We start from the raw sequence: 12928 nt of genomic DNA on the forward strand, positions 1-12928 counted from the left end.
CTCACTGACTCATACTGAAGAATCTGATGATACGTCTACCGCTCGTTGAAGTACGGTTAATTCTTTTAAAAGTTCTTAACATATTAAAATATTATTTATATATCATAGAAGATGTACAGTTTATTTATATTAGAGATAATATTAAAAAATAAAGTGATTAACTACATTATATTACTGCCTGCCGAATGGAAGTGGAATAATATTGGAACAAAACATGTGTATTAGGAAGTAGTGTTGCCAGATCCAGAGTCACTACGCATGCCCTAAAATTTACCTTTTTTTCTTTTACGTGCATGTGCACATGTGAATGAAGAGTGCATGCTTTGTTCAAAGAAAAGTGTTACTTTAGGATATTCTTCGAAGAACGATTATGTTAAATGCCATTTTCTTACTCTGATGAACAGAGAAACAAGACTTTTGTAAGTTGCAGTATTACCACTCTATTTTGGGGATTGACTTTCTCTAATTAACATCGAAAATCTTGCATGGCATAGCGTTTATGACGCGAAGACTTGGTTGCCTGTATAATGGACCTGTCACAGGAATTAAATTAAAGTTAAATTTCTGAAACAATGCGAAGAAATCGATTATCAGTGTAATTTCTCATAATTTATCCACGAAGACAAAATCCTGGAACTGTATTCAATGTCGCAAATTAAAACATGCTTCATATATATATATATATATATATATATATATATATATATATATATATATATATATATATATATATATATATATGTGTGTGTGTGTGTGTGTGTGTGTGTGTGTGTGTGTGTGTGTGTGTGTTTTGCATGTTGCTGTTCTTCAGTTGGGTAGTGTCAAGTATGAAAAGGAGCTGTTGCTCACTTCGCAAGAAAAAAGATTCGCAATTGGCAATCAAATAATTAAAAGTTTCACATGAAGGCTGATTGTTATTTTTTACTCGTTTCCTTAGTTATAACCGAGAATAATATAACTCCAGTTCAAGCACGAAACCAACAAGAAAAAGAATGAAAGAAAGGAGTTGCAATGGATCGAAAGGAAGCGACACACATGTCGCTCAAAAGGAAGACATGTAAAAGTCAGACAGAACAAAAGCGGGAAGAAATGCGATACAGTAAGATACATCACAACTGGTACGTTGTGGGAAATGAAAATTGGGTATTTCTATATAAGCATTCCGCATCGTTCGTCCCCGCGAATACGAAAGATACCAGGAATTGGGGCGTCAAGTGTATTTCGCCGTATTCAGTACGAGCCCCTTGGGGTTAATTACAGTCGTCCGGATAAATATTACTTAAAATTCTTTTTCAGGAGGTACAACTGCATAAAAAAAACCGCAACTGCCATAGTCTAGGCCGCCGCGGAATAGTAATATTGATCTACCGAAAATTCTTAAAAGAAAAAATGATAGGATGGGATTACTCGCCACTCTACATTCTTCGACACCCAACATCCAAATACAAGTTGTGTTCAAGTGGTTTGCCTTTGCCGCACAGTGCACTGGGTTGGAGGAGATATCCATTCAAGAAATTATATGGCCCATAGTCACGGTACTTGCTGATGGGCATGGAACGACCACCTCCCTAATGTATCTCTCTCTTTGCATGGGCAAACCAGTCTGGTTGTCATCCAACCCAGAAGTATGGCAGCTAGTTCCCAGCACTCCACCACCACAATGCCCAGCTGTTACTAACTCAAGCCCTGACTCCATCTAAGAGGCGCTTGGACGTATACATCTGGTGGGGGTACCACCATTCCTCTGGCTTCTCTGCCAGGAATGACCCCTTTGGCCTGGTCTAGTTATCTCTCTTGTACTGAACAAGACTGTTATAATCAGAATGTGCTCAATAAACTACCAGGTAGCATTAACTTGCCTCACAAATTACAATCCAATCCCAGCTCACAATCACATTCCCTTTCCTTCTAAACAGCCGACGGACGTTTTGTTGCACGGTCCCTGTATGACATACATATTCCTATCGATGGAAAACCAACTATTGCCCTTAGATCATATGTGTTGGTTAAGGTCATCTATAAAATTATAATAACTCAAGTTAAATGTGAACCAAGAGGAAGTGGTGGAATACCAGAATATCAGCATCACACCGAGGTGATGGCAGCATAACAGACCACCAACCTCAATATTACAATAAGCCTAAGGATGATGATCACATAAAAGAATGTCGGCTTCAGACAGAGGTGATGGCAGCATACCATATCAACTTCTAACAGCTTGTGAGTCAATGACAGAAACAAAACGAACATGGGGTGGCCAGTATTTCCTGAGGTCACTGCCCAGTGCTTCCCCGAACAACATCCAAGAGTGGATGCCAAGCTGGTTCTGTGAAGGTGCTCTTCACCGAGAATCCCCTTTACAGCTGACCAATCCACCTTGAACAAAATGAGATTATTCAAAGCAGACTACTCTTGAATAGGGTACCATTATATACCGGCAGGAAATGGTGGAAGATAAACTCGGTTCCATTTTCTTGGTGGTGGGAACCAGAGATAACGATAAGCAGGAACTGCTGTGGGTATCTGTACTATGACATAGCGGTGATATCTAATGACCATTGTACTGGCTAGCAATTTCCAATTGCTATTCCCAAGTCTTTGCGTGCCTGGTGCAGTAAGGTAGCAAAGCTTTATGAATGAAAATAGTTGGCAAAATAAGTTTTAAGAATATCCATCAATAAAGAACAAATGGACGAGTAAAATGAGTGGCTAAACGAGCTGATCATATAGAGGTTTAAGGAAAGTAAGGTGGAAGGGAAGGTTGTTTCAGTTGGAGATGAAGGGCTCACAATGTGGTTACCAACAAAACAAGCGAGACTTGTAATTAACGCAAGTGATTGAGAAAGTGGTAAAAGTATCATAAAGAAAAACGATGGACAAAAAACAACTATCATTACAGAAAAATAACTGGTAGCATTCCTGGAGCATGAGGGAATGTTAGTTTGTGTAGGTGCCTAGGGAAGAATTAAAGGATTGAATGGAAGGATATGGCAACGAGAGGACTAGCGCAGGAATAAGATTCATGCATGGGAAGAGTAAAGAGAAAATTCTTTTTGAAGGAGGGCATTGTAAACTTGAATACTGTTAACAAACATATGAATCTTGGAATACGAGAGCCTATAGAGCCAGCTAAATCAAATGAGATTTTGTGCCAATGAAATGTTTAAAAGGGAAGTTGACTGTAGATAACACAAGAAGATGAATTCTATTATTCAGTTGTTAAAGGAGTTAGCGCAAATCCGGAAATGGCTGTGGAAGTACAATTCAGAGAATAAAGAGTCCGGTAGCTGATGGTATGACCTAGGAAAAATAGTATCAAGTCAAACTTGGTCAGATTGACCTGATACTTGTATAAAGTCACCAGAAAAAAAGTTCCATGATTCCTCCATGTGGAACCTCATTTCTGCCGTGCGGTCAAAATTTTAATGGTGATTCATTTTCATCTCAAAGTACATGCTGTTAAAGATTTTTTCCATTGGTACTTTCATCATAATTTATGACTGACTGTCTTATTGTTCTTTCAGATGGCAGCTCAAAAAAAGCGAGAAGGAAGATTCCTCAAAATGGGCGTTATGGTAGAGTGGATTCGCAGAAGCAACTCCCGCAGAAGCTTCACGAGAAAGGGTTGACGACATTGATCAGAGTTAGTGGAGAAAGAAACATGGAGGATTTGAAGAACTATTTGCAATAAACTGAAGGCACTGGTACAAATATTCTTGTACATCATGACTGTCATCGAAGGTTTGTGGACAAACGAAAGCAATCTGATGAGGGAACTTTTCCAGTAAAAAAACTCAAGATCATCTCTGGAAATTACAATGTCTTTTGTGTGGAGAAAGGATGACTGGCGACACAGAGACAGAGATAAGATTAAGAAGGTTATGGCATTACTTTTCGAGCCACGATGATGATTAATAATGCTCAAGAGAGAGGAGATTCCTGGGGGGATACAGTACTGGGTCGCCTAGAAAGTTGCAATGATCTTGTGGCAGAAGAGGCAACCTATCATTCATCATGCATGGCTTCTTCGATTATCCCCGTAGTTTTCAGCCACAACGGTTGATCAAATGTCACAGATGGTATTTCGACATTCAACATTTTTGCTTCATCAATGAACAATAGGAGAGTTGAAAATATATAGTTTTGATCTGAAGGATTCAGGTCAACTATTGGCAGAAAATTGATGGAATCCTCTCTTTGTGCGCTGATACCACTGGTCACTTCTGGCATGGCCAACTGGATTGAAGATTTGCAGGTGAACTAAAGAACCAACTATATTACCATAGCAGGTTGTAACTCATCTCCACTGTCCTACTGTGAGCAACTGCCAGGTGGACTATTGGTTTAAATTTCAGTTTTAGGAGTCCATGATAACTTTGCCCATGATAATTTACAATAGGTGTACCTCTATCTTTCATAAAAACTTGCTTCCCTCTTCTTTTCCTTCAGTCGATTAACTGCAGCAGGCACTACAATACTGGATGAACCGACAGAGATTACAACCATACCATGAAATGTCCCTTCTCTTGTGAGTAGTCATCTTTAACAGCATGTTCTTTGAAACAAAGTCATTTTATGGACATGATTGTTGAGATGAAAATGAATCACCATTAAAAAACTTTTCAAATGAGCTATAAAACTTGTATTTTGGGTGCCACGAAATTTTGACCGCATGGCAGCAGCCGCCATTTTTAATTAGGGTAAAAAATGAGGTTTCCACTCATGGAGGAATCTTGATATGATTTTTTTTTTCTGGGTCAGGCCATTTTTTTTTTTTCAGCTCAACCATAGGACTAAACGAAAAGTTGAGAAATGGATTGATGCAAGATGGTGAGATTTCAAGTGAGATGAGATATGGGTGAAACTGGTTTGAAAACAAAACAGGGTAAAACAAACTCATTCATTGAAAATTTGTATATTAGTGTCCAAAAATATCCATTGGTATTCAGTGACAACATCTGCAGTAACCACGCAAATACGTCATTGTACGTCAATTAAAGTGCAATATCAGGTACCAAGAAGAGAGGCAAGACAGAAGACAGGCGTCCAAGGTTAACCCTTATACGTAACGTCTCACCCTCAGCTGGTGGTTTCGGTCAAGGTCTAAAGAATACCATGTCAGACCGCTTCCGACCAAAATAAGGTTTCGGCGACCCTTAAAAGTGTGATAGTCATTACACAGCGCATTCAATATCACTTTCTTTATACACTACCACATTTTCCCTCTTGTTTAATTATTCCTCCTTCTATATATAAAAGATATAATTTTCTATCAAAACATATATCTATTACTATTATTATTATTGATCCACATATATAAGCAGCCATGATTCATAGTCAAACTAACAACCAAATTCCAACTCAAAGGCGCTTGTTGGATATACAATGCTTGCTACGGGGCCTTTCCTCTACTACGGTTGCTGGTGAAATATTCGCTACTGAGAGTTCAATTAAAGGTGTTATGAGTGGAAATTTGAAAGACTGCTTATAAATGACTTGAGGGTGAACGACACGAAAGAAAACATCTCCTAGACAAAGAGAGAATCCGCGTGAAGCAGAGACAATGGTCATTTCAGAAAAGTTGACTTTGTGTAATATGCGCAAGTTTGTTTTTGTAGAGATGGGATTAAACAATAATAACAAGGAAGTTCTTTGTTGAAATCCACCCGCTTCAGTTTGCCCTAAATGTATGTCCACTGTAATAGTCAGATATTCGGATACAAAAGAGACAGAATGATTACTGAGGTTGAAAATATTAATCGAAAAGCAATTGCCCTTCTACATCTATGCAAAGTAAAGCAAATATTGCGTAACGTTAAACGCAAAACTTTATATCTTTATGCTAGCATAAACAAACATAAGGCGTTATTACACCATCTCTTTTCACCTATGACATTGAAATAATTACATTTAGGCATATTAGTCAAACAATGAAAGAACGTGAGTCACCTATACTCTGTTTTTTTTCCATCTGCCCATCCGCCTGTGGTGTTTTTGTATGGTAACACTGCGTCCCGGGCTTTAGATAGTTACGCTATTTGTAAGTTTTAGGTAAATAAAAGGATATCTAAGTGTACATTTGCAACTGAAAAGTGTTTTAATAATTCACTGTATGCGAATTACATAGGATATTATTATAATCGTTGAATGTAAGCTGAATGTAACTATCTAAAGCCCGGGACGCAGTGTTACCATACAAAAACACCACAGGCGGATGAACAGATGCAAAAAACAGGGTATAGTTTCGCTTTTTAATGAATCGCTGAAATGGAAGTGACGATAAGGAAACTTCCCTGCTAAATTTAAATAGGATAGACAGGGGAAAAAATGCATTAAAACTAACGAATACTTGCTTACAAAAAGCAGCAATATGTTAGTGTTATGTAAAAATTAATGCGCCTCATGTGTTAAGTCCAGCTTTGAGATAGCATAAAAAAAGGAGGAGTAAAATAATTTTCTCTATCCTCTATACAGTGAAATCATAGAGCAACCTATAAGTTGGCAAGGGTAGAATCTTCAACTGTTTCCTGAGACGTGGAAGTACCACGACTCGTTCAAATATACAGATCAACGGGTAACATCTTATCATCTTAACAACAGCTGAGGCTTCGATAACTGATTTGATGCCAAGTCAGTCTATATCTTTAGTATTGAGTGTTACGTAACTGAAAGAAAGAAATAAAAGTGATTTTTACATATCTATACTCGATTTTTTTCCATTTGTCCACCCGCCTGTGGTGTTTACTTATGGTAACACTGCGACCCGGCCTTTAGATACTAGTTACATTCAGCTTACATTCAACAATAACAATATCCCATTTCGAATATTAACGGTGTAATTCGCGTACAGTAAATTATTAAAACACTTTTCAGTTGCAAATGTCACCCAGATATCATTTTATTTACCTAAAACTTACACATAGCGTAACTATTTAAAACCCGGGACGCAGTGGTACCATACGCAAACACCACAGGCGGGTGGACAGATGGAAAAAACAGAGTATAGTATAGCATGAGCGGTCATGTAGAAAACGAGCCCCTTTAACAGGGAGACCAAAATGAAAATAACTGTGACTCTATGATTCGTAATTGAAAGTTGATGAATAGGAAAGCATAACATTCCGAGAGGAAAATAAAAACACAGAAACTCGATGTGAAAAACAGTATGGGGCCAGTGCACCAATATGACTTGCTTAAAAAAAAATTAATTAATTTTAAAAAAATGCCACTGATCACTGTTGTCTGCTGCACATTGGAAATAGAAATAATAAATAAGCAAATTTGGAAAAGAAACCCTTAATCAGAGGGAGAAGCACTATGCAGATAAATTGTATCTACAATGAACATAGCTATAACCTGCTGGCCTTACAACAGAATCTACTGAACAGGAAAAAAAAACATGCCAACCATTTGTAAAATTTGAATAGAATTTATAAATAAAAAAAAAGAAGGAATTTTCCAACAAAACAAAATTGCAATAAATAAATAAAAAAGTGAAGTAAAAATTGATCCAGAAGATCATGATAGCAAATATCCCAAAATGTAACAGAACATATATAAAAGACGAGAATCTTTGGCTAAAGGTTCCAGTAAAAGATGGCGATTACTTCAGAAAGATTGCAGTGCTGTTATCTGAAACCAAATGAATAAATAAACTTTTACATAATAAAATGCTCACCGCGGATAAGAAGAAATATTGAAATAAGTGCTGAACAGCCATATGTATACCCAGGTAGGGTTATAATACTAACTATGACAGAGGCCGTGTAACAAAGATTTAAATTCCACAGGTTTGAACAAGCAAGGAAAATGTGCTGGAGAAGTTTCCCGAGGTCCACACGACTGGAAACAGTTCATGTTATAACTACAAAGAAGAGGAGGCAAAGATAAAAACTACAACTGATCGTGAGGAACCGTTATTAATGAAAACCTTGTCTTCTGGACATAGGCATACGAGACCCTTCTCGTCTGGGGGTGCGGAACTCTCTGCCCGAAATATAGTTTGACTGTAAATCCAAGCATACATGTATACGTGTGTGTGAGGAAGAGACCACACTCCATGAAGACACTGCACATGTAAAAATGAAGGTTAATGGCTAAATTTCTCCCACATTTGCAAGTATTACATAAAGCCTACAGTATAAAATTGAACAGAGTAATTAGTATGGGTTATACCTTTTTAATGTAATATATACTAAATAAATGATAACTGTTACTGAAATGAATTGCAATGGTTGAGTGGTATAAATGTTGTAATTATTAAGAATTGCAGTAAATTATATTTCACCTTCATACTAAATTAAAAAATGATTAGATAAATAAAGTGATTCTTTTCCTTTCAATAATAAAGTTATGTTTAAGGCTCACAGACAAAATTAAGTTAGAAAAAATATTTTTCACGTCCCTTTCTTTTTCTAAAAACATCTATAATTTGTTCATATCTTCTCCAACCACTCGATTAGCATATTCTCTTTCTGTGGTTATAAGTGCTAGCTGGAGAACATCTGATGCTGTCTTGAGGAATACTCCATGTCGCCTTTGCCTAGACTTAAGGAAAAGTCTCCGTTCTGCTTCCATCACAATCTTGTCCAGGCCATAAAAATTTGCAACCGGTTCATAGTCACTTTGTGATGGTAAGTCACTTATTGCAATGGCACCAAAGTCATTAACCTTGAAATGAACTTTCAGTGCTGACAGGACCTTGTCAATCGTGTTGTAAGAAGTGTTGACACGATGATGCTGTACTGGTGTCAGTGGTTGGGCATCCATCCCTATCATTTCTCCTACAAGGGCTTGCAATTAACGAGATGGTTTTCTTCAAGGTATTCGTGCATATAGTAGTTGAACCTTGTGTGTTCATTCCAAGAATTTATGTTTTGGCTGATTTAGTCATCACTTTGCCAGATCTTGTTACGACTTTCTCCCAATGTCCAGATGGTAAGATCTGCATTTCGGCAAGCAGTGATGACATCCATATTTTTGGACTGTATCTTCTCAGACTATTGGTGTTTGAAAGAATCACTTTCAGGACACAGAATCCAAGAATGAACTCGAAGTCACAGATTGCAGAAAGAAGTGCACGACCATCAGACTATGTCTAAAGATCTTTGTCATCTACTAGCTGAATGAGAGTTTTTACAATTCTCTCAATTTGCCCGTGAGCAATTTTCACGGCTTCCCACCTGCGTGACCATCCCTAGACATGTACAGCTTATGAGGCTGTCCACTATTACGTAATTTACTAATTTACGTACGGACGGTACGGACACGATCATCAAGTTCAGCCTGTCAACACTGGATGATAGTTTATTTATAAATAGTAAGGACTAAATTTTTTTAAGTATATAAAAAAGAACAGTTTTTGGCATTTCGTTTTTTAAAGGGAAAAGTAAATTTTCATACATGAAAAGAAAAAAAACACTAACAGACCGGATTTAGCTCACGATCTGCCAGCTGAATAACCCTGCTACATTGGCCATTCTGCCCGAATCTTGGCGGTGCTGCTGGCCCCACAGCCCACCTGGCTCGTACGCCTATGTTTTTGGACATTCAGTCAGTGAGAAACACAGCTACTGTAAAACAATAATAGAAGACATATAGCGCAGAAATGTACCACGAAAACTAAAACGCACCCTTTACCGAAGTTTAAAAATAAGGTGATAAAGAAAACGAGCTTTACGAATAGGTTGGATTTCTCACTGCATGTCTACATAAATGAAATGGCATGGGAAATAAATGAAATTATAAATATTCTATGTGGTCAATATGTCTTAGATTATTAAGCACTGATTGTGTTGATTGTTTCACGAATCTTCATAATAAGTTGAATAAAAGTGAATAGATGCTCGTTCATGGAAAAGCATATCACAGCTAAGAACAAATTTCTCTACTCTCTCTAGTTTCCCTAGTGGAGGTTTTGGAACTAGAGGAAAAAAAGCGCAAAGAGCGCAGGTGCTAAGGTTAAACTGAGAGACATAGGAAGAATAAAATGGCGAGAAGTGGTACCATTCTTTTGATATGAAGGAAGAAAACATGGTATCAGAATCAGAAGATTTGAGAAGCTGTTATGAATATGAATGAATTCCATTGCTCTTAACTGGCAATGTTCAGAAAAGGGCAGGGTGGAAGGAGGGGCCTTCTTGATGTTTTCAGTGGTTACAATAGCTTTCTTGAGCTTTTCGGAAGTAAAGTTGACAGTAGAATTGTTGAAATGCCGAACCAAGTTAGAGCTGAACTTGATTCGGGAGTAAGAATGTCTGGAAATGCCGAACCAAGTTAGAGCTGAACTTGATTCGGGAGAAAGAATGTCGAGATTTAATCATGAAGGCGTAATTCGGATTATTAAGACAAAGAAACAACGAACGGTGTAATTCATGCGGTGTCATCCAAATATTTCATTTTATTGGAGGCACGGTCTGGAACAGTTTCGAAAGGTGCATTCTGTTACCAGAATTTGTTTTGAACTTACCATTCATGTCCGAGACGCTAGAATATGTGATCCCTGAACATAAGAAAGGGCTAGAGCTTTACAGGAGAGTCAGTCAGCATATACGTAGAGTATTACATTCTACAAAGACTGCCGTATACTCTATTGTAAATGATCTATTGGACATCGTGATGAAAGCAAATGCGGCATTCGTTTCATTTGATCTTGTGCGAACCACTACCGTATTATTTACTGTCTATTGGGGCTGTGATGAAGCCCTTAAGCATTAACTTGCGTAAATGTTGTATGTTAATATTAATCTTGTGGACTATAAGGAGAGTACTTCAAGCAACTGTGTTGTATATCACATAGATATGTCATAAGCTCTACAGAGATATGGGATGAAGCTCGAGTCATCTGCAGATGACATCTGCATTCTATTTGCCCAGAAATTAAAAGAAAATGAAATGAATTTATGTTGGTTGAAAAAAATAAGTTAGAAAGTCTTTGTAATAAATATTTAGGTGAATATTTATGGTAACCTAGTTCAGATAATTATGCTACTGAACAGTTATATGTCTCATAGTGTTTAAATTAATTATGTTGTATGTGTAACTGGATGTCATCTTTGAAATAATAAATGCCTTTTAAAAGTATCCTAATTAGTGTTCTTTTAGAAAACTTGGGATTTATTGTCATTAAAAGAATGGACCACTGAAATTGGTTCTATTATAATTCTCCTAAAATAACACTTAGGAAGTTGTGAAATATACTAAATGAACTTTAAGACTAGTAAGAGATGTCACACTTCATAATAGGTTTACCCAGTATCGTTTTAGTAGCAGTGCATTCTTATTTAAGGTAGAATAATATGTAATTATTTAAGAGATTTGCTATACATAATATATAATGGTGTCAGCTGAAGACTATTTACATCAAGTGAATGAGAACGAAGTTTTCTTATTTTCTGAGTGTTAACACTGCGTGGATTTGACCATCACTATGGGATATGCATATGATTCTTCAAATACCGCTACATTCTGCAAGTTATGTATCTGATAAATCAATGTGCGGGTCCTGCAAGATGCTGTCCATGACGTGGAACCTGACACACAAGACTACATGGAAATTTTAAAACGGTGGGAACCAAGGTCCATTGACCGTTGCAGATTTCACATATTTGGCATAAACAATATTCAGTAAATTGTCTTATAAATTAAAACCTGAAAAAGTCTGCAAAAAATGAATTAAAAACAAAAAGGCATGTACATTTAATAACAGTTACGACACATTAGAATAAGTTATTTAAAATTATAACCGGTATTTGACAAATAAAGGGTGGCTGCCAGATGTAGCTACCAAGTGATAGTCCTTTGGACGGCCTCCAAAATAAAATCTCTACACATCGATGATGATGATAAACATCCAATGTGTCTATAAAAGAAATCATATGAACGTATTTAATAATTTTAAATTATTTTGTATTTCTAAAAGCTAAGAAATAGTAAAAGCGAGACCATTGTATTGTACGGAATTTTTACTTACAATGCAATGAAGATATTTAAAAGAAGAAGAAGATTTGTTTACAAATCTACGTGTGATCCGTCGTCGGTGCTTAACGTCAAGTCGTTCGATAACACCTGATTGTGACTTATTGCTGTTGACATGTCCCCACTTTATGTATAAAAGATGACGAGTTTTGAAGAAAAGGAGGCCAATATCCTCTACGAATTACTTGTACATGCAGAATGGCCGTTGGAGCAAGAAGTTATTGTAAGTTCATTTAATATGTTTGGACTCAAGTTTACAATAGGGCTACCTAGCCTAAAGGTCAACAACACTTCAAAATGATACAGTCGTTATGGACCATCGTAGTCTGCATTGGCAGATTACTGGTAGAAACATTCATTATTCTTGATCAAGGCAATCTTACGATCTCTGGGAATACTAAGTTTATGCTATCCTTTGCTTATGGTTTAGCCCAAGCCTAGCTAGGGTAAACAACCGACTGGAAGTAGGTATTTTCTCCAAAGTTAGAAATTAAGGCCATATTTTAAGATTAAACAGAGGGTAATGAAAAGTGTGACCAAATGCAGTGCACACTACCCCCAACTACCCCTATGACGCTTTTGAAATTTTTACTTAGGCTACAACTAAAAATGTTTCGAAGATTGACACCATCTCGATGTTTGCAGAGTCACTTGTGTCAACAAACTTCCCATTTTCTGTGCTAAATCCGCACATTTGGAGTGAATTAAGACTAAAATGTGTATAATTAAAGTCAAATAAGCATTGTGGAGTTTCAGTTGTGATGGCAGTAAGGATAAAACCACCGATTACAAGGTAAAAATTAATTTAAGTTCAAACCATGACCCCGGGAATAAAAAGTTTCATACTTTCACTAATATAGGCAACAAAATGTTGTTTTATTGTGCTGATTACAACTGCAATCTTGAGTAAGATCAATAAACGTTACATAATATATGCTAACATTGTTCAAAT

At 36.9% G+C, this 12928-nt stretch overlaps 1 protein-coding gene across 1 annotated transcript in view; it reads left to right on the top strand.

Moving 5' to 3' along the window:
- Positions 1–12010: 12010 nt before the first annotated feature.
- Positions 12011–12928, top strand: part of LOC135196167 (NBAS subunit of NRZ tethering complex-like) — a 59833-nt gene continuing 58915 nt past the window's right edge. Inside the window, exon 1 of the mRNA XM_064222743.1 lies at positions 12011–12199. Coding sequence (XP_064078813.1) covers positions 12116–12199 — 84 coding nt within the window. The 5' untranslated portion in view covers positions 12011–12115. The remainder of the gene's footprint in view (positions 12200–12928) is intronic.

This window comes from Macrobrachium nipponense, chromosome 17 (genome assembly GCF_015104395.2).
Source record: "Macrobrachium nipponense isolate FS-2020 chromosome 17, ASM1510439v2, whole genome shotgun sequence".
Classification (NCBI taxonomy): domain Eukaryota; kingdom Metazoa; phylum Arthropoda; class Malacostraca; order Decapoda; family Palaemonidae; genus Macrobrachium; species Macrobrachium nipponense.